We start from the raw sequence: 23233 nt of genomic DNA on the forward strand, positions 1-23233 counted from the left end.
TGTGGTGATCCTGAATGAGGAAAGAGATTGTGCCCTCATGTCGCATGATCAGAGAAGGCAGGTATGACCAGTGAGATCAATAAAAGGACAGCTGACCAGGTTGGAGAGGTTGACAGGTATGAGATCATGTAGGGAACTTGTAGGACACATTAGGAACTTGGCTTTCATTATAAGAGCAATCAGGAGGCACTAAAGGCTTTTAAGTAATGAAATAATATGATTATATGTATCACTGTCAAAAATTGTAATGCCTGTCATGTAGAGAATGGACTAGGGTAGAAAGCTCCCTGTTTTCAATGGCATATGGTTCTGAGTAACGGGTTCTATTACCACGTCATGGGTGAAATATACACCTTGGATGGTTGTGGTCCAGGTGAGACGTGTTACAGCTTGCTTGAACTGGAGCATCTGACAGTAGAGATAAAAAAGAAGGGAACAGATTTAAGATCTCCTTGAATGTAAAACTCATGAAACTTCATGGTTTATCTGGATGTAGTGATAATGGTGAGGGGAAGGCCCAATTTGTCAAAAATGAACTCAGGTTTCTGGGGTGAGTTGGTAGAAGAAATGTAATTTACTGGGATAGTAAATGCAAAAGTACAACAGATCTGAGGAATGGGGCGGGGGATGATGACAGGTCTCCAAAACTAAGCTATTAATAAGTTTAAAATGCCTGCGAGACAGGGTAAGGACATCAAGTAAACTGTAGGAGATACACAGATCTAGTGTTAAAAACTGTAGCCTGGAAGAAAATACAAATTTGGGAGTCAGGAATGAAGGAATGACACATATGCATATAAATTGAACAGATCACTTTCACCTCCTGGGGCCAGAGAAGAGGGAAAAGGAGTCCGGCAGACAAGCAAAAGAGAAAAGGTAAAAGGAAAACAGAGAAGTAGGGAGACTTTGTGGTGTTAAAAAAGGTAGAACTAAAATTCAGGGCAACAATAGCATATATATCAGAGAGGAATCTGAGAGTTTAAAAAAAATTCTAATTGCTTTACACTGTTCAAGAAGATATAGATTAACATTAGATGTTGTTAAGTATGCATGTTAAAATATCTAGATAGCTAAAGAAAAACATGGCATGATTTCTAAACTAATAGAAAATGGAATAAAAACATAAAAGTGCAATTAGTTAAACAGAAGATAATAAGACAGGAGAAAAAAGAAACTTAGGAAATTAGGACATGTAAAAAAACACAAAGTAAGATGGTTGGTATAATCCAAATAATAGTCACAATAAAGAGACTCGAGTCTCTAGTTAAAAGACAAAGGCTTTCTGACTCAATAATTCAACAAAATCAAACTGTATGATATTTTTAAGGAACTCTTAAAATTTAAGGACACAGAAAGGATGAAAGTATAAGAATACAAAAAGATAAACCAGGCAAATACCAGAAAAAAAATAAGTTAGATCCCTAAATTAAGATCATATTATTCGGATTTCAATGCTCTTTCCTTTAATTAGTATTAAAGAGTCAGTCACTAACAGTGGCAAAAGTTTAAAAACACCTCTATGACATAACAATTATAAACAATACAGCCTAACTTCAAATTATATAAGCAAAAATAACAGAAGTATGAGAAATAAATGGGCAAACCCATCATTATAGTGACACTAAAAAAATTAGATATGAAGACTTGAACAGCAAGCTTGCTCTAACAGACACATAAAAAATATCATATCCAGTGACTGGAGAACACACATTCTTTTTATGAGCACTTGAAACATTTTGAAAAACTGAACACATAACCATGCCACAGAGCCCGTCTCAAGAAATGCCCAAGGACCAATCATCAACCACATTATCAGAAGAATACAATTATGTTAGAAATCAACAGAAAAATAGTAACTAGAAAGTACTTTTTTAAAACAGACTGCTAAACAATTCAATGCTGAAAGAAACAACCAAAGTAAAATTTAAAACAAAAACATCTTAGGGAAAAAAGAAAACAAAACCATTACTTCTCAAAACTTGTAGAACACAACTAAAGGGATACTTAGGAGGAAATTTATAGCTTAAGTGCTCAAATCTGAAGAAAAATTAATAAGCTAAGTGTTAACTCAGGAAATTAGGAAAAATGCAGAATAAGCCTAAAGTACAAGGAAGGAAAACAAAGAAAATAACAGAAACTAATAAAACAAATGTTTGCTTCTGGTTAGATGCAAAAAAAAAGCATTCAATACATTGTAACATCTCTTCTGATTACATTTTGTTTAATAATTTTAGCTATAGAAGGGAACTAGACAAGATTTTAGATAGGGTTTTTTTGGAATAAACCCACAAACACTCAGCATACATCACACCCAGTGCATTCATTTTAGGATCTGAAGCCAGGAAGCAAATTTGCCATCACAAATATAACTTCTTTAATATTGTACTGTGTGCATACTAATCAGAGCTATAGGAAAAATCAAAGAAATAGACATTATAATGTTTGATCAGAAAGGAAGAAACTAAACTGTTGTTAATCATAGATGTTATGATTAATCATACAAAAATATATTAGCAACATAAGTTTAATAAGTTTTCTGGATTAAAAATTAATATAAATAAGCTAAATATATTTTCTGGATTTAAAATAATACAAATTATTGGATTTTATATCCAATATTTCTTTTATATCCAATTATTTCTTTATATCAGAAAATTAGGGGAAAAAACAACTAAAAACTCTTAAATGAATCTCTTTGCCAAATAACAAATAATTAAATAATTATAGATTTTTGTGTTCTGTTTTCTTAAGGCCAGATAGACAAACTGAAAATATTAGATCTGACATACAGTCTCACGATGGGATTGAGCGAGACAGAGAGTCAGAGATACCACGGGTGGGGGAGGCAGGCTACTTTCCTTGTGCACACACCGGGCAGGAATCTTTATTTGGTAAGAATCTGCTCATGAGTTTGCATATTCCAGTTCAGCTATAAAAGACTCTTACATCTGGTTATCTTGTACTCCCATCTAGTGGGAAAGAGCATATTACTCTACTACAGTATGTTCTTCACTCTTGTTCTTTAGTTAACAAAAACAATATAATTATTCATAAAACTATCACATTGCTTTGGGATCAAGTTTAAAATCATACCTTCCTAAGGGGAAAGAGGTGGGGGTGGGAATTTATTCCTTAATATATGATGAATAGACCCTATGTGGCTGTGAACTACGGCATGCGTCCTAATAATTAGCAAAATGACTGACTAAAGAAGTCAGTAAAATGTTATGAGGATATATGATAAAATACTGAGTTTCCTTTGGAAATGTTATTATCCAGCTCTATAGCAGTACTACATGTACACCACAAAACATGAGTTAGATTTTAGAATTTGAAAGACAAATAGTAAAAGGGTAATAAATGGAACCTGATGGTTTCTAAAGCATGAACTATGACAAGCTATAGCATGGTTAAATAAATTGTATTTACTAGGAAAGTATTATATATAAAAAGGTATATTAGTCAATGATATAAAAACTATCTCTATATTTTTTATTATTTGTCTTGACTATTCTTAGATTTACATTCTGAGAAAATTTATTTTCTCTATCCACCCCTTCACCCGCCCAACAAACCTTTACTAAGCAAGTAAAATCAAACTAAAAAATACACTAACAGCAGCAGTGATGAGGCAAAAAGCAGCTAAAGAAGTCAGACTATACCGACTATTCATTTTCTAAGTTGGGAAAACCTATGATTGATTTAGGATTGTTTTTAAAATCACAAATACAAGCCTCATTTGCATCCTCACTCCAGTGGGGTGACCTGCAGTTAACAGAGGATTTGGCAGAAATGTGAATCACAGAGCGTGCGATGGGTTGGTTCTTTTAGTTAGAGTTGTCTTTGCTGAAGCAGCTGGAATGACCACTTCCCTTCCCAATCCCTTACACTAGATAGAGCTCCATTTCTACAATAAGATGGGACAGCTACAAACTGTAAAATGTGGGTGAGGTACCAAGAGCTATCCATTGTGGAAATCTGCTATTTACCACTTCTCTAGTTTTTAAAAATTGTTTTAAATCTTTTTCTTGGGGTTTCAATATACAGTGTTTTATATTTGAATCTCCCATATTTGAAATGGGAAAATTTTATTTTTAGAAATATCTTCTAAGAGCTTTAAAAGTCATTTAGGAGATATCCAATAAATTTATTAAGAGAAAAATTCTGTTAAGCAATTGGGGAGGAAAAGAATACTATCTTGTTATCCAAGACAGGCATTAGAATGAGTAGGACATTTAGCATATATTTAATTTCAGCCTAAAATAACTCAGATTCCATTCTTAAGAAGAACTTTTTAAAACTGGCTTCATGCCAACTAAAATACAACAAAAATGGTATTGGGTGAGCACAGTATCCATGTGCTAGAGGCTATGACTATAAGGTTTGTATAGTCTCTTTTCTCAGATGATTCACAAATTGATGATATATATATATATATAGACTTAGAGAGTTTGTGTTTCCTTGATTTATTTGAGCTATCCAGTTTGAGAGCAGTTTGTCTGGTCTATATAATTCAGTTCCCATACTTAGCACAGCTGCCAAATCTCTAAATCTTCTAAACTGTCCTAGAAAGCAATTCTCCCCAAACTCCCCATAGGATGTTAATAAAAGCTATGTGGGGTGGGAGGGGGGTCGGGACCGAGGAGGAGATTCAGAATTAAGTTAGTTTAAAACAGTCTTTTTTATGACCCTTTAAAAAAGATGTGAAGGTAGACTGGGAAGCTCTAAGGTGTTGGGGGAAAAGGGGAATGTTTGTACTAAAAAGTTATTTGTACAAAGAAGTTTAGCACTGGTAACACATACACATGCCAGATTAGTATCTATGATAAATCAGAACTGTGTATTAAAACTTTACAACTTCAGAGTTCTTGTGTGAAACCCAAAAGAGAGAGTATGAAAATTTACCAAAGGCTTAGCCTCAGAAAAATACATAGATTTATAGCTTTAACCAAAAAGTAATCAAGTAACTATCTCTCATTCCCACAAAAGAGAAATTATTTGAATATCCCTATTTGTAAAAATTACTATTTTTCCAAGACAAGTAGTAGCAACTGGAGTGCTTTGTCATGCTGCCAGCATTCATGGTGATTTAAAGGTGTGGTCATGACACTGCTACACCATATTTTAAAAGAGTTGGAAGCTGCCCTTTTATAACAGAGATATACATATATGGACTTAAGTGTGGGCCTCTGTTATAGAATTCAACACAAGTATTAATCCATTTATGGTGGGGAATTTTTAGTTTTCAGCCGGCTCTTCACCAACCAGGAACTCTCTGAGTAAATACATGCCGTATTCACATAATACTTTTCTTGCAAAATGCAACTGTTTTATTGGAAGAATTTATCAAAAGTAAGACAAAGAATTACTTGTATGAGAAATGACCTATAGTTCCAATGATATTGCTATGTTTCCAATATGAAATAATTGGCTATAAACTCCTTGAAATGTTGGGTTTGTGTCTTACATTTCATAAATATTCGTTCTCTCTAAATATTACTTGAAAATGTGCCCAGAAGACAGTAGTTCTTATTTGGTAAGTATCAGGAATCCTCAAGCTTTTATTTTCCTCCAGTCTTGTAATTATTATTGCCTTGGAGAAAGGGAGAGCTTAGGGCTGTACCACTGTCTACAAAGAGATCAGTGCACAGAAGCCCCCCACTGTAGGGAAGAAGCCTGGTACAGCCCTATGTTCACTGGTCTTTAAAGTGTAGACATGGGTTCCATGTCCTGCCATGTAGAAAAGGTGGTGATAAGGAAGGTTTTGACAAGCTTTGGGCCCAAATTCCAGCTCTGCTGTCTATAAGCCATGCCCTTAGTAAGTTGTTCAACTTTCCTAAGTTTTTGACTTCTCATACGTAAAATGGGAATACTACCACTTATCTCAAAGGGTACTACAAGGATTAGGTACAGTTAGATACATAAAGCGCTGGGATAAGCAGGATTTTAAGGTGGTCCCCATAACCTATGCCCCCTACTGTTACTCCCATGATCATGTTACTTTATATGGCAAAAGGGAGGTTACCCCAGTGGGCCTAATCTAAGCACATGAGCCCTGATGGCAGTGACTTTTCTCTGGCTTGGAGCAAAAGAAGTTGGAGACATCTGAGGTGCAGAAAGGATTCTAAGAACTGTTGTTGGTTTTAAAGATAGAGGTGGCCATGTGCTAAGGAATACGAGTGGCTTCTAGAAACTGAAAGCAGCCCCTGACTGACAGCCAGCAAGGAAAAAGGGACCTAAGGCCTACAACCGCAAGGAAATGAATCCGACCAGCGTCAGAAATGAACCTGGAAAGCAGATTCTCTTCCCAGAGTTTCCAGATTAGAGCCCAACTTGGCCAACCCCTGATTTTAGCCTTTTGAGACCTCAAGCAGAGAATCCAGCTAAGCCAGCCCAGACTTCTGACTTAAAGCATAAATGGATGTTGAGTTACTAAATAGGTATTGTTTCAACCTAAATCTGTAGTAATTTTTATTCAGCAATAGAAAATTATTACAAGTGCTTACTGGTATGCAATGCACAGGAAACGTTCATAAATTATATTTCTTATTAACTAATAGGCTCAGACAAGTGATCTGAACTCCCTTGAGTTTTAGTTCTTTCATCTGTAAAATGAGGTTTGGCTGGCTGAGTTATGATTTTCACTCTAAATTTCCCTAAGTCTAAGAATTCATTTGTAGCCTTTGACTACTGTTGCGACACACCTTGAACAGGTAAGTCATGCCTATTGGGTCTCTTTCCACTCATTTTCCCGATCCATTCTGCACCCTCCTGCGCAGAGCCCTGTGCTGTGCCCGGAGGCTGGCCCCTAAGGACAGCAGCAGTGGGCTACTTGTCCCCAGCAACTGAAGGCACCAACAGGAGAGCTGAGTGATCACTAGTGAGGTCTGCGTATTTCCTGGCTTCCTGCAAATGTTCTAGGTACTAAGGGGGAGAATGATTTCTTAGTTGGGAGAGTGTGGAAGCAGGTGAAAAGGGAGCTGTGGACTGAATCATGCCCCCAACTTCATATGCTGAAGTCCCGATCCCTAGTGTGACTCTCTTTGGAGAAAGAGCTCTTAGGAGGTAAAGTTAAACGAGGTCACAAAGGTGGAGACCTACTCTGATAGGATTGGTGGCTTTATAAGACGAGGAAGAGAGAGGGCCCTTTCTCCATGTGCACACACAGAAAGAGGACATGTGAGGAGACAGGGAGAAGGTGGCTGTCTGCCAGCCAGGAGGAAGTTCCTCACCAGAACCAACTATGCTGGTACCCTGATCATGGACTTCTTGGGCTTCCAGATTTCAGAACTGTAACACAATAAATTTCCATTGTTTAGGCTACTCAGTCTATGGTATTTTGCTATGGAAGCCTGCGCAAATTAATACAGGGAGCAAGGGAGACTTCTCAGAGGTTAGTACTTGAACTTCAAACTGAAGAATAGGAAGGACTTTTTGTTTCCTGGTGGTGAGATGGTTCTTCCAGGCAAAGGAAAACATGCAACAAGACACAGCACGTATCCAAGCAGTTTCAGTAGAGGGTGCTTGGAGGGGAAATGGGAGAGGACGCTGGAAAAGCAAGCAGAGGCCAGATGTGGGGATTTAACGGTCAAAGGCCAAAGACTTGCCTAAAGGATCAAGTCCTGTAGGAAATCACTGAAGGTTCTTAAGCTACTGGAAAGTACTTAACAATGGTCTTTTAAAAGACCACTGTTGTGGCTGCATGGAAGGGCCACACTGGTAAGAAGTGGAGAATAATTTAGCTTTGATTTCCACAAAGTGCCCCACGATGCCCTGAGGGTTCTAGAAGTCAAGGGTCACCATGGAGGCTTCTTAACAGTCACTTAGGAGGAGGCCAAGTGGGCTGGCTCCTGAGACCTCAGATCCACTTCAATCCCACAACAGTCCTGTGGCCCTAGGCCAGACCTAGAATCTTTGTTATACTCAAGACAGACTGCCTAGGATATTTAACTTCAAAGACTATACTGAAAGTGGCTTATCAGGAGGTTCAAGGCATCTGCCCTCAAACCTTCTAGTGTGGTGAAGAAGTCAGGGAATAATCAATAATGCTGAGAGAGAAATGTATCTGAAATGTATCTGGACTCACGCCCAGAAGACAGAACTACTAAGTAATACCATCTGGATGGGCTGTATAAACCCAAACTAGATTGGAGGCAGTGGCAAAGCCCTACTGTTCTTTGGCTCTTAGCAGATTCTCAGACTATACCCGGGTAGGTAAATGACTGTGTGGATAAAATAAAAAAGTGGTTTTCATGCCACAGAGATCTGCTATTGTCTAACATTTTTATCTGAAAATATCAGATTATAGTGGTCTGCAACAGAAAAATAATATGGGGCAAAGAAGAACTAAGCATAACCTGCTTAGTTGAGAAGATTCTATCACTTAGGAATGAGCTTCCAAAAATCTCATTAGCAGTTTTTGGCAACTGATTAGTCAAACTAAAAGAATACTATCTTAAGATTGTAAAGATTGCCCAGCAGAGGGCAGTGTAGCTCCCTACAAAGCCCACTGTGAGCCGACAAAGTGGATACCCATTAGGACCTGAAACACTGTCATCTATGAAAACTTTTGTGTCTAGTGACTTTACCTTTCTAAAACATGACAGATACACTGCTTGACTGCTATGTCCCTTGGAAAGGTAGTACAAGGAAGAGATATTAAAGTCTTGTAATTTAAAACCTCCCTGGAAAATTCTTACTCCTTACAAAGAAAGAAGTGCATCATCACTTCCCACAGGACTGAGGCTTCAGCTGCCTTCACTATTTAAAATAACTGTGTTTGTTTCCTAAAACTTACTAAATAAACTAGCTTTCCAAAGAATCTAATATCCCAAATTCTGTTTAAATTCTCTTTTAACATTGTACACAGTGCCCACAGCCCATGAAATGTTTTATTCTAGAGTTTCCTATGGAAATACACCATATGGAAGTGGCTCTCAGTGAGACTCTCTCTTACAAGGCAGCTACCATTCTAATAACTATAGTTGATCACTTCAGTTTTTCTAACAATAACATGCTGATTCAAACTTTGAACAGACTTATAAACTACTGTTAGAGTCTTGACAGCTGCTGATGAACAATATTCATGTTCCTCATCAGAATAGGTTTAAAATACTGATTTTAGATTTATATGGCATACAATTACTACTTTTAAAAAAACATGTGAATGAGATCTATACAAAATTCACATTTTTGATCCACTAACATTTGGCTTCTACATGTAGTTCCTTGATTCAAACCAAGACAATGGCAATGCATTATTTTTTTTTAACTGAAATATTTCCAAGTTTTTCAGCAGTAAATTACTGAATTAGCTGAAAATTTTGAAGAGACTTAGATTCAGATCCATTTCATGATAACTAGCACATGAATAATGCTCATCTCATGATATTTACTGTTTATCCCAAATATATAAATGACACATGCAAAATTACCAATTTTTAAGAAAAGAATAATAATTAAGTTAATACACAGTCCTGGAAGATTATCACAGACTTATTTCCCATTCAGAAAAGAGACTCAGAAAAGAGACATATTCAGTACTCTAGACTCAGAGGAAATCTGAAGGATAGCAAATAAATCAACTAATTCTAAATATACTTACTATGGTCCAATTAGCTCAAATTTAATGATAGGAAGACAGAATAGATTTTGTATTTATTTCTTACAAAAGAATATAATAGATCTACAACTTGGCAACCATGCTGGAGAACTTTGGATTTCCATGTCTGAGGAAGTGGGGCCAAAGAGAAAAAATTACTAATGTGGTTGTAGCTTTAAAACCATTACCTCCAGAAGTGTAGTTCAAACCCTTCACATTTTTCTTTGCATTTTAAACAGGGGGCTCCAAATCCTTGCTCATGACCTAAGCCCATCTGTTGAAGAAAAAATAACATGAATCTATTATTACATCTTTTAAAAATCTAAAAATGTCAGTAAATTGTACTTTTAATTCCACTTAGCATTCCTTTTTATATTACTTTCAAATCTTTTATGTGTATTATTACATTGTTTAGTCAATGATGGCACCCAGGTATGTATAAGCCAACCCCAAGTACATATACAACATACTTTGTATTCTTATTGCTTTTTTTATGAAAAGAAAAGCACTAGAACACTACATAGAAGACTACAAATAGTGCAAGTCACAAGAAGTCATGAATTTATCTTTTTGGCCACTGCAGGCCTTGTATACAATAGGTACAGGGAGCAGTCAAAGAGCCATAGCTTGAAAACCAAGCTGGGCTCCAAATCACGTATTTTACAGTAAACGAGGAATATATGAAGGATTTTAGTAATTATGATTAAAATAATATTAATTTTTTGATAAATATAATAGTAGCAAAGATATATTAAATACCAGAAATAGATGTAAGTCCTTATCTCACCAAAAATCTTATAGAATCTTATAAAATGCTTATAAAGTAGGCAATATTCTTTTCCATTTTAGAGATGACAACAAAAATTCAGAGAGGTTACAGAACTTAAGATCAAAGTATTAATAAACAGTAGAGAGGAGGTTGAGTCGCGGTCTGTCTGACTCCGAGGCCTGTGTCTTACGCTGTGGTGGGGACAAAGAGGAAGGACTATAGCCCTTATTACAGCAAACCATTGTTTTCTTTATCATATTAAACAGTAACACTTGGGAACTTACTGAGATACAATAAGCAGATGAGGGAAGGTCACAAGAAAGCATTGTAAACTCTTTCATTCAACTATTGATATTGCAGTAAAAAAAGATCAATCGGCTTTTTATCAGTTTATCAGCAAATCACCAGTGACCAGATTATTCTGCACTTAAATATCACATCAGTGACTGCTGACAAATTCATTATTGCCCAGTGCCTGGAGTAAGAGTTCAAGCCAGACAAGTAATCGTTTTTCTTCACTGGCACCTTTTGTAACTTTACCAAGTTGTGTTTGTCACTATGCAATCAAAACCACACTGTAACCTGTTCCTTGAAAGATCAGCCTGACCCTGTCCTGAAGTTAAATGAAGCCCTTCCTTGTTTTCTGAAGAAAATTACCATATCCTCTTACCATAACTAAGGCCATATTCAAAACCCTCTGGTCTACCAGACTGCTTAGACTAATTCACATTATTACTAAATCATACCAACCCAAGCACACTGTCAAGGCAATAAAAAAAAATCTGCCCAGCATTAACTGAACTTGCATCACCTTTGTTGTTGTCTCCGTTACAAATTTTCAAAAGAATTAGAATTCCCTTAATTGCATACTTTAACACTAGACGACACTTGTTTTACAGGAATCAAACTGTTCTCTTGTCACTGATGATCACAGTTCACAGTATGGAAATAAAATGGGTTAAACAAAAGATAGAAAGGGACTGTTTATTTGAGTTTTCTGGTCTTTTGTAAGGAGTGTAATTAAAGAGTTTTCTCCATTACGATAGCCAGAGTGAAATGAACAGGAAATCTAAAAAGGTGTATTCTTTTTCAAGCCATTTCTAGATTTCCATTACAGGAGAATTAACAATCCTGAATCTGCCTGGTATACAGATTTGCTTCATACTGTGTTCCATGCATCTCTTGCTAAATAAACTCTGATCTCAAATGAAAATTAAGATTACATTTTTAAGATGTAATCATATAGCTTAGCTTAAATCAAATGCTTCTAAACTCTCTTGTATACAATTCACAGTAAGAAAATATTTTATCTCATTACAGAACAGGCACACACACATATACATACAAACTTACGTGTGTATAAGTGCACGTAAAACCCTGAAACAAAGATTTACTGGCTTAGATAATATGTGCAACTAAGAATGCATCCGCCTCTAAATTACATGGCCACTGAACAAATTCTTACCTGCCTTCTAATTTGAATCTCCTGGTCTGAGCAACACTGGCCTTAAAAAAACACTGCAAACATATTGGAACAATACTATCTCACCCTCTTATTTCTCAGTAAGACTCGGAAACTCAGCTTGTATAGCTAGAGCGTCAATGCGTCAGCAGAGATTTTATCCGAAGGCCACAGCGTAGCTCACTGCTGATTCACAGTGTCAGCCTCGGGAAGCGACGAGTTGTTTCCTTCTCACCTGCTATTTACCTTCTTAAAACAGTTACGTTTATTTACTATAACTATTAGAACTGGTGGTGTTCAGAACATCTACTCTTATAAAGTGTGCCACAAGTCTTCATACTAGGCAGGCCTGGCGTAAGGGATCAGGAACTAAGGTCCAGAGGAGAGATGATCCGCTCTGGTCACCCAGCTGGCCAGCAGCAAGCTAAGCTAGAACCAGGTGCCTGGCTCAGCTTCACGGTGCTGCTGGGGCAGACCTCCTCTGCAGAGTGTCCGACGGGAGCCCTTCATCTCCCAGGCATTACCTGGTTCATTTCTACTTCAAAAAAAGGACTAAGTCCCAAAGCCTCCTGCAGCACCCCTAAATGTAGATGACTTCTACAGTTTACAAAGGGAAAATCCGAACCTGTCAGGGAGGGCGGGTAAGCACTTCTGACAGAGTGATGAGTGACTAGAGCTGAGAGGAGGGGCAGTATCTCATTCAGCACAGTGGAGAAGGAAGTACATTCACAGCAGGGGCACCATATGTGCGGGCCTGTGGTGGAAGGGGGATGGGTAGAGGTGAGGACATCCTAGAGCATTTGAAAGGCCAGAGCGCCAGCCTTGTGGCAGGCCCAGTAGGTTTTCTCCTTTTCTTTTCCTATCCCCACGGAAGAAACAAGTGTTTGGCATGATGTCTTAGGCCACCAGGCTTAACAGAGGGAAAGGCATTTCCAGACAGAGGGTGACACTGCTGAGGAGAAATGCTAGAGAAGAGCCAGGGAGGCAATGTGGGGGAAGGGATGTGGGAGCAAGAGCCCCTCTAGGCCCTGCGAGCCAAACTCCAGAGAGGTCCTCAGGGAGACCAGGAGACCCAACTCCCAGAAAGCAGTCATTTGAGAAAATGCCTGCAGCCCGCCCTGGAAAGCTCAGAAAGCTTTGCTCCAGTGCTCTCCACCCCCACTGGCCTGCCTTAGAAGATCAGCTTACACTCCGTGCAGGCTCCTTGCTGCACAGAGTGTGACCACTGAAGAAAATGTCCCTCCCCATCCTTCCAAACACACACACTCTCATCTTCTCAAATGCGCAGACATAAAGAGTGAGGGGACTCTGAGAATATCACAGTGAGAGAACAAGGAAATGAAAGGGAGTAGAACGAGGTCAGGGCAATATGATACACTCTCTCCTGCTATAACCCACCAAAAGCTGTTCTAATTAAAGATAAACATACAAATGAATAAACTACCAAAAACCCAGAAACAGACTCATAAATAAAGGGAACAATCTGTAAGTTGCCTGAAGGGCTGGGGGCACAGGGAGAGGTGAAATAAATGAAGGGGATCAAGAGATACAAACTCCCAGTTACAAAATAAATAAGTCATAGGCATACAGCATGGGGAATATAATCAGTAACATTGTAGTAATTTGGTATGGTGATAGAGGGTAATCACACTTACCATGGTAAGCATTTTGTAATGTATATAAATGTCGAATCACTATGTTGTACACCTGAAACTATTATGTCAACTATACTTCAATAGATAGATAGATATGCAAATGAGACACCTAGTTTTCAAAACCATTGTTAGCAGCTAAAACTAATTAGAGAGCATGGCTGACTGGCAATGAACTTATTTTCCTAGGGGAATTTCATGAAGAGTAATTATTTTTATAGCTATAAGAATGTACCTATAAAACTTAAACTTCCTTGGCAGCCAAGCATTGATGATCTCTAACTTATGCCACTTACTGGGTGGGAACTTCTTCCATATTTTTACCCTTTTATCAAGCTCTGTTAGGATAAAAAAGCACAATGCCACTCAAACTACTAAGAGATGTGGTTGACACACTAGCGTTTTTCCTCGTTTCAGACTGAATCACAATCTAAGAGTAATGTGTTCTCTAATCCTGTTAAATCCAGTTAATATGATAAAATTGCATAGGAGTAGACAAAGCTCTGTTGGTACAAATCTCTTCTGCTTCTGCTCGCACCCAAATTCAGGCACCTTGGTATCTACTGTCCTTCCCTCCACAAGTCAAATGTATTACATGAAGGAAAACATACTAATTCTATTCTGTAGTAAAATGAGTTTCAGAGTCAGAGCTGCCCGAGGCAGTCTCTCAAAAGCTACTCCCAGACTTTGCGGGGCAGAGGTCACAGGAGCTGGGATTCTCAACTCTTCCTAGTCTCAGTTCAAGGGTCTGAAGCCCCATCTGCCCCAAGAGCTCAGCCAGTCTCTCCCCTTCCTCCACTTTATGTCCAGGATTCCCCAGAGTCCAGGACTCAAACTCCTCTCACTCTATCACCTTCCCTTCCTTTACCCTCAGCACACACGCACCATCTGGTTAGGATCCTGCTTCCCTCAAGAGCCATGGTGTTGCTCTTAGACACCCAGAGTTTATGGGTTAGTCTCTGCTCAGGTGTCTGGACTCAAGAATTCTTGGCAAAGGGTAAGAACAGAGAAGGTGTTATTTATTTACTTAAGGATACTCAGGGTGTGTGCATCTATGTGGGAGGGTGTGGGGAGGGGAAAGGGAATCAAGAAAGTGTTAGCTCCTCAGTGAGGGCAGTCTAGCTGTTTAGAAAGTGAAGTAGATCCTTGGACTAGTATCAACACCAAGATATGTGTGCTCACATGTAATATATGTCTTAAGAATTACCTATGCCAGGTATTAAGGAAATGACCGAGAATTACATGGCTAAACAGAGAACCATAAAAAATGTTGAAAGAGCACTGGAGGAGAGTCAGGAAAACTGGTCCCAAGTATCACTGCCAAGTCCAATGATTCCAGAACTCATTTTTCTTCTCTGGGCCTCATCTAGATAATGAAGAACCTGAACTAGATCAACTCTAAGATAACCTTCAGTTCTAAAATTTTGACTGCAAATCATGTTTCAGATTAACTTTAGTTTGTTATTTGGCATGGTCATCTGCTCAACATTTAAATACTAAATAGAAAATAATTATTTAAGAAAGCTAATATATGATTGGCTCTTAGATTTAGAATCATTTGGGTTCCAGTTTGCAAGAGTAATTTATACAGTATACATAGAAACAAGAAACTTAAGTTTTCAGAGATAAGACACAGTTCTGCTTCATGTAATTACTTCAACAGCAACTGTGATACAGTATTCCCTACAGAGTTAAGCACTTGGTGCTGAAAAACACGTTTTTATAATAAGTGCACAGGTCCCAAAGCTGTCTACTTACTTCATGTAATTTTAGTAACACATTCTGGCCAGCGTCAAGACAAGGATATGACAGATTAATTTCTCTTCTTCAGTGTCCAAGAAAGCAGATCCTTTGTACTGACTATATTTGGGAAACCTAGAGTCAGGCTTTAGGAAATCCTATCAAGGCCCTTTGAAAAAAAATAGAAATAACTCTATAATATTTATTCTGATTTCACTAGTCATAGACTAATAAGACTTTTTAAATATCCTTAACTGTAGGTTAAGTTCCAGATACTGAACTTATAGTCCTATGATCTGTGCCTCCAAACACCGCTCATCCCCTGCTTATTTTAGAGTAAGAAATGGGAATGGGATCAATTTCTCCATATTCATAATTTCAGACAACTAGATAGGCCGGCAACATTTCAGGTGACCCTTGTGCCCCAGGGAAGGGTATTGAATGTCAGATACTTTAAAGAAAAAGGAAAGAAGGGTAGGAAACATCTGGTATTTCAAACATGGTCTGAGTTGATTTGGAGATAATTTGGATCTGGAAGATATTATGTAGTATTCAGGGTGAGATCATCTGATTCATGCTGTTTTCATAACCAAATTCCCCTCTAGAGTAAAGACTCATATGTGGTTACTAAACAAGCAAGTGTTACTAAGAATTGTTTAATCATCTTGGAATGAAGCTGACCAAGGTGGATTACATGAAATATATCTTCTTTCTCTCTGTAGATGTCTGGTTACTACCTATTTTTATACTCTCTCTCTCTCTACACACACACACACACACACTATGTTCATATTATACTCTTTAAGAAGCATTTTAGATCTCGGTCACATAAATGAATGTTCTGGACAAAGGAACTACATTTCTAAATACATGACTCTTCTCAACACATTACTCTTTTAGAAACCTGGTATAATATGTGAAGTCCCTCTCACCTGAATCAATATATTTTGATTAATCTGTGACGTAAGATTTTAAATTGTTTTAGATTTTCAGTTCATTTCCTATTCCCAGTCTCTACTAAGATTTGCAATACCCACCTGCCTCCCCCATGAAAAAAAGGTTAAGTTGCATAGGAAACCAGACTTAAATATAAACACAGAGGTATCCATCCACTTTTATATAGTTTGCCAAGTTTCTTAGGTGAGAATACAAAGAAATAATTTATTGTGATTAAGAGCTATTAATCATTCCTAATATAATTGCTGTATCTTTTTCTTTCCTCATAAGAAAAAAATTCCCATCTCTCACATATTTATATTTGAAATACATGAGGAAGAGTGAAGAAAAAACAATCATCACCCATCTGGTCACCCAAACTGGGGCCCAGAGGCCTCTTTATCCTTGTCTAGCCATGCTTACTATGCTCCAACTAGAGCTGATCTCTTTAAAAACTAATTTGTTCCCTCATCTCCACTCCATTGTCTGTGTTCAAATTTCTATCATGTCAACCTCGGACCACTCTCCTGACTGACAGCTCCCTTTGTATGACGTCATATTGCTGCTTCCAAAATTATTTTAATAAAACATAAAAATGATCATAATATTCCCCTTGTTATAATCTTTTAATGGGTTCAATGTATTTATTTCACATGTCTTCGCATAGTAGAGAAGGCCCTTTTCAACCTGACAGGGCCTCTGCTCCTGCCCCTCCCTCCCTCACACACCTCCCCTCCCCTCCAGCCACACTGCTTTCTGGGTGAGCTTTTCCCTTTGCTGGATGGCATTCCCATTCTCCACCATCTGGAGAAATCCTACTCTCTGTAGATCCAATTCAGGGATACTATAACACCTTTTTTGAACTATTCTCTGCAAAGTTCTTCTGAATTCCCATCAGCCTTGGTTCAGACTCTATTATTTAGTCCTTTTTTTACTATACTTTGAGCGTTAATACATCAGGCTTCCCCATTAGACTGTGAGTTCATATTTGAATTCCCGATGCCTGCCACAAAGACTGTATTTATAGAAATGCCAAAAAGTTTTATTCGTTTAATACTTGTTTCAATTATCTAATGATATTTAACATAAAACCTTCCCCTCAAGGAACCACCATTGCTTTTCTCACACACACACACACACACAGCTCTGGCAAGGGTGGTGGTGATAATAATATGAGTAGCAAATATTTACTGACCACTTATTTTGCTGGGCACAGTTCTAAGATTTTTACATAGATTCTGTCAGTATTTACATGGATTATACCAGGAAGAAATTATAGCAAAGAATTTTTAATTTGTCCAAGGCCAGTTGTATTTCAGAATGTGCATTCCTCACCACTAGTGCCTAAACAAAGTCATGAACACAGAAGACACTGGGTTAGAAAATATTTAGTAAGTTACTCTTTAAAAAACAAAGAAATAGAACTTTTAACTTCAAACTGCAGGAATATAGCTTGAGAATAGAATAATCAATTAAGGGTCTGAAGTTATCAATACCCTTCTCATCTAGAAACACATGAGAATGAAACCCTTCATTGCAGACTCTAGGATTCATTTCCACATCCCTTCAGCTTTTCAGTGCATGAGGTACAAAGCCAGAGGCCTACATGACTCCCTACCGTAAAATCCACTGGGAGCCAAGTGGACTGCCACCATTATTGTTCACACATAGTAGTGAGTTACCACATAGATGACTGTGTTAGGAAAGAAAATGAAACATGTGGTCTTTCAGCTTAAGTAGTTAATAATAAATTCTATTCTGGAGGTACTGGGTCAATCTTCCTGGAATATTAGTGAATTAAATAGGTAACTCTCACCCAGTTAGCCCCTACGTTTCTTACGGCAGTACCAGTATTAGGTAAATACAGGGACTGTCACCAAGGCAATTTGTCTACTTTGGTCTGAGATGTAATTAGGTTGCAGCAGATTACCTAAGACTTCTATAACCTCAATAAACATGGTAATTAATATTTTTGACAAAGATCAGAAGTAGTTCCTGCTGTTTTTTTCTAGAAAATAATGAATTTTAGTTTTGGTAGGAATCTTGAAGAATTTCTAAATTACACTTTTTCTTAATGAGCACTGGTGGTTGTGAGGTGGAGGTAGTTGTAAAAATACTCCAACCACCATTTAAAAGAAGTTACTACCTGCCAAGCACAATAAATACATCATCTCATTTAATTCTCAAGACAATGTATCAGAAAAATGTTATCATCCCTATTTTATAAAGTGACTTAGATTAAATAAATTGCCAACTAAGACTGCCTAGCTTGCAAGTGGCAGTGCTGATATTTGAATCTTGGCATTTCTAACTCCAAATCGTTAGCTCTTAACTACAAAGTCACCATCTTTTTTTCTCCAAAATGAGACTCTGAAGATGAGTAATGATTTAAATGAGTAATATTCCTCATTTGTAACTTCTCCAGAACAATAGATTTTGATCTGACAGACTGCCTACTCATCACTGGCCAGAAGCTCCTCCTTCCTAAACAAAGCTGAGAGTAATTATAAGGAACCTGAATGTCTGTACACCAGCTGCATTAACATTGAAGACCCTGAGGTGCTTATTTACACACAGAAAAGGGCCCTCAAGAACAGGGTGTGAGTCAAAGAAAATCTCTAGGGTTCTGAGGCAAAACAGGTCTCTTCCAATGTTAGAGCAAGAGAAAAAATGTTTTAAAAGAAACAATGAAATACAAATGAACAAATTAAATCTAAAGGTTGAAAGATCTTTATTCAAAACATGTAGACTTATCACTAGTACTGAAAATTATTATATAGAAGATTCCACACAATTATGTGGTAGCAGGGGTAATATAATGAGGCAAAAAGTGAAATAATTCTTTCCACTTTCCAAATCATTACATTTCTAGATTTATAATGGAAAATGTCTGTATTAGTTAAAAATTATCCCCAAAAAACTGAGGGGCAGAAAAGAACAGACTTTATCTCCTCACAGTTTCTGTGGGTCAGGCGGGCTAGGAGTGGCTTAACTAGGTAGGCTGGTTCGAGGGCCTCTTCCAGAGCTACAGAGGTGGGCTAGGGCTGCCGTCATCTCAAGGCTTGACTGGGGGGAGACCTACTTTAAAGCTGTCTCATATGGGTGCCTCAGGACACGGCAGCTGGCTGCCCCTAGAGCAGGTGATCCTAGGAAGAGTGAGAGCACCCAAGATGTCAGCTGTGATCTTTACTCTTGGAAGGGACAGATCATCACTTCCGCCATGTTGTGTTCTTTGGCAGCAATGGACCAGGTCCAACCTGCATTCAAGGGGGCCATGGGGTATACACAAGGGTATGGCTTCTAGGAGTCAGGAATCAATGGAGGCCATATTAGAGGGTGCCTGCTACAACCTCTTTTCTGCTCTGATTTCAAATCCAAAGATTAAGTGATCTGTGACAAGACAGACATATTACAAAGGGAGGGAGAATAGGGTATGCTTATCTACCACCCTTGCCTTTATATTTTTCCATTTCAAATACTTAATTTATAATAATAATTTAATTATGTCCCAAATGGGCATGATAAAACAGAACTGTGCTCCTTCTTATTAAACACTCATATTCCCCTCAGTTTGTTAGCTGTTCACTCAGGCACAAACAGGAAACAATTTACGTATTGCCTAGCCTTTTCACACCATCTCTTACTCTGGAAAAAATAAATGATGTTTACATGGCGTACTATGTAAACATAAGAGACTTAACTAAGATTCCCATCTTCTGATTTTTGATCTATTACAGAACGGTTTGTATTCATATGCTTTTTATTCTATATTTAAACTATAGCTCAAGGACTTCCCCACTACAAAAGGTACACACAGACATCATTTTACATTTGCCTAGGGTCCCAGAGAAATAGACAACTTTCAAAATATGCCTCATAACCAGGATCAAAAAGCAGACTATTTTTTAGTCTCTAAGTCTTATTTTCTATCCATCTCATCATACATATACACTTGTGGACCAGAACACAAAATATCAGGATTAGCAAGAAATGTTAAGAACTATATTTAAGAGAAACTTTTCAAAATTTGTATTATAGTCCTCCTTAACGAACTAGATTAAAAATGAAAAAAGAAAAAAATATACTACTTTCTGATATCAGAATGCAAATAAACTTGATTCAAATTAGGTAGTATTATAGTCAGAAGTTCCTAACTATTTTTCCAGTACTTACTACCTATCCAAAACCTAATGTATTCTCACAGTATTATAAGAGCCAAAAGAATCGAGATATTTTTTAAAAAGAAAAAAATATGCACTATTTTAGGTAAGCAAATGATATGAAGAAACGTATTCCTATTCAGCTTAGGCTCGTTCCTTATAACCATTTTTCAAACTGACTACTATAAAAATTTGTATACCATTGTGTAAAGGAATTTGAGATGTTCACCAATAAAATACCTCTTCTGTGGATTTTATTCAAAAAAGGTCTCTTCCTGAGCTTGTTACTCTGAGAAAGACAATGCGGGCTATAAAAATGTCACAACTAGCAGGCTAGGATTGCTGCTGAAATGGCTTCTTAATTAGGTTTGGCTAAGCTCTGGCTCCGTGGAGAGACACTGCAACAGCGTGTACTTTTTATACACAGCCCTCAAGGCCTCTTGACTACTAGCTATAAAAGGGATTTTCAAGACCTGATTCCAAAAGGCATCTGTAGGAGTTCCTTAAAAGAACTTAGATCATGACAAAAAATGCTAATGTAATCTGCTATTCGTGCCACCAACTCCTCGGCTAGGCTCTAGGGTGGAGACCACCTATAGCTGTATACTGAGAGGCCTTTATTAAGACTCTTTATATCCCCAAACTTAAAGATCACCATCATTTTTGCCAGGCCTAAGGGCTACAGTATTATTTCTTTGGGAGTAACCGCTTATAACAGATGAATGAGGGTGACTGTACAACTAAGTGATTTATTGCCACTAATTGCTTACGTGATCAGAGGACATGCAGGAAAGAGGACAATACAGGTGCATTTTCAGAGTGGAGAATGAAGGGGAAGGCTTGTGGCTCTGGCTGAGATAACCATTGGAGCGGCTGCCCAGGGGTGTAGGAGAATCCAAGGGAATTTGGAGACTTAAGTCCAGGGGAGAGAAGGCACAGAAAGCGGGGGGAGGGGGAGGTACAAAAAAGACAATCTTCTCGCTTTCCACTTTTGCCCAGGATTGGCATTGAGGGACATTTAGAGCAAAAACAGTCTAACAGCCAGATAGGAATCTTGGAAACTAAGGAAGGGAGAGATACAGGGAACCCTACTGCCAGATACTTTATGCTTATTTACTTATTGCCTAGTCTTTTCACACCATCTCTTACTCTGGAAAAAATAAATGATGTTTACATGGTGTGCTATGTAAACATAAGAGACTTAACTAAGATTCCCATCTTCTGATTTTTGATCTATTACAGAGCGGTTTGTATTCATATGCTTTTTATTCTATATTTATTTAAACTATAGCTCAAGGACTTCCCCACTACAAAAGGTACACACAGACATCATTTTAGATTTGCCTAGGGTCCCAGATAAATAGACAACTTTCAAAATATGCCTCATAACCAGGATCAAATAGCAGTTGCTGATCAATTTTTCTTTATTTTGATGGAAAAACAAGCAGATATCAAAATTAGATTTGCCTAGATTACAAAGAGGGCCCTTTCTTAAGCAACAAGTAGTGTCAGGAAAGCTACAGTGTTCTGGCTCTTTATTCTTTCATATGTACAGAGGGCTACAAAGGTAAGAAGAATGAGAAAAGCTTCTCTAAGACCCTCATAGCTTTCACTGTGGGAGGAGAGAAGGCTTATATCCTAGCAATAGAGGGGCTGTAAACTATCACTTGTTGCTTAACAAACCACCCTTAGGGCCACAGTAACTTAAAATAACACCACTTATTATGTAATTTCTGATCATGATATTCTGCTCACGCTTCCTCAGTTTACACCATGGACTGGGTTTAGCAGGATGGTTCCTTCGGTCAGAACTGGGCTCACTGTACCTCGCAGGCCAGCTAGGGACAGTTGGTCTAGGCAAGACCTCTGTTCCATAGGGTCTCTCATCCTCCAGTAGGCTGGGCGAGGCTAGTTCACACAGTAGCAGAGGGTTCTAAGAAAGCAGTTAGAAGCAAACAAGACCTCTTGAGGTTTGAGCATGGAGCATACAACATCACTTGCACCACAGCCTACTGGCAGCCCAGATTCAGAGGGTAGGAAAATAGATTCTGTTCCTTAATGGGAGGTGCTGCAAAGAATTGTGGCCCATTTTGCAATCTGCCACAAAAACTCAGGACATTCTATCCAAGAAAACATTCTCTATACTGGACCATTATACCCATTCCCTTACCCAGCAGGGTCTAATACATAACATCATTTAAATATTTGTGAAATCTATTTTCAATTTGTTGCAGTATTTAAAAGGTTAGATTTTGTTAAGTCCTCTTAAAATCCTTTGGCAACTCGCCATATTCTGGAGAAATTAGTTCTACATAGCTTCATGTGGGGATCACATGACCTGGCTGGAATCAATTTGGAGAGATCCGAGTCTCAAAGCTAACTAAAAAGTGACTAGATTGAAAAAAGGACCCTCTAACATAAGGGATACTACAAGGTTTATTTTCCTTTATAGTTTTTCAGAGGGACCAAACACTACCCTGCTTTGAAATATCAGCAATCATACTGTGCAGAGTGTCTTCTCAGAACACACACTTGATACATGAGAGGTATTCAAAAAGTATACTTAAACCCCCAAAATTCAACATTCCCACTATAGGACATGTGGTAGGCTGAAGTAATGATCCCAACTGTTCATTTCCAGGTAATAAGGAGTATTAAACATCCACACCCTGGTCATAGCCTCACAGTCACAAATTTACACTTCTCTCCTTGACCTTGAGCTTGGGCATGTGACTGCTGTGGCACAAACAGAGGATTAAAATGTGCTCCTGCAGTCAGGCATGTCCTCTAGTACTCCAAACTTTTGCTTAAGGAATCTGATGATCTAAGGATGATGAAAGATATGTGTAGCTAATGCGGTCTCAACCCAACAGCTTGTAGCCAAGTCAAGCCTATATCAGCTAGACCCCAGTG

At 38.0% G+C, this 23233-nt stretch overlaps 2 protein-coding genes across 4 annotated transcripts in view; one reads left to right on the forward strand and one right to left on the reverse strand.

The window, feature by feature from the left end:
- Positions 1 to 23233, forward strand: part of TFEC (transcription factor EC) — a 629038-nt gene that overhangs the window by 375862 nt on the left and 229943 nt on the right. The window lies entirely within an intron of this gene.
- TES (testin LIM domain protein) overlaps positions 1 to 23233 on the reverse strand; it is a 42774-nt gene that overhangs the window by 10565 nt on the left and 8976 nt on the right. The window contains exon 2 of the mRNA XM_017664034.3: positions 9790 to 9875. Coding sequence (XP_017519523.3) covers positions 9790 to 9875 — 86 coding nt within the window. The remainder of the gene's footprint in view (positions 1 to 9789; positions 9876 to 23233) is intronic.

The sequence above is a fragment of the Manis javanica genome, chromosome 6, assembly GCF_040802235.1.
Source record: "Manis javanica isolate MJ-LG chromosome 6, MJ_LKY, whole genome shotgun sequence".
NCBI lineage: Eukaryota > Metazoa > Chordata > Mammalia > Pholidota > Manidae > Manis > Manis javanica.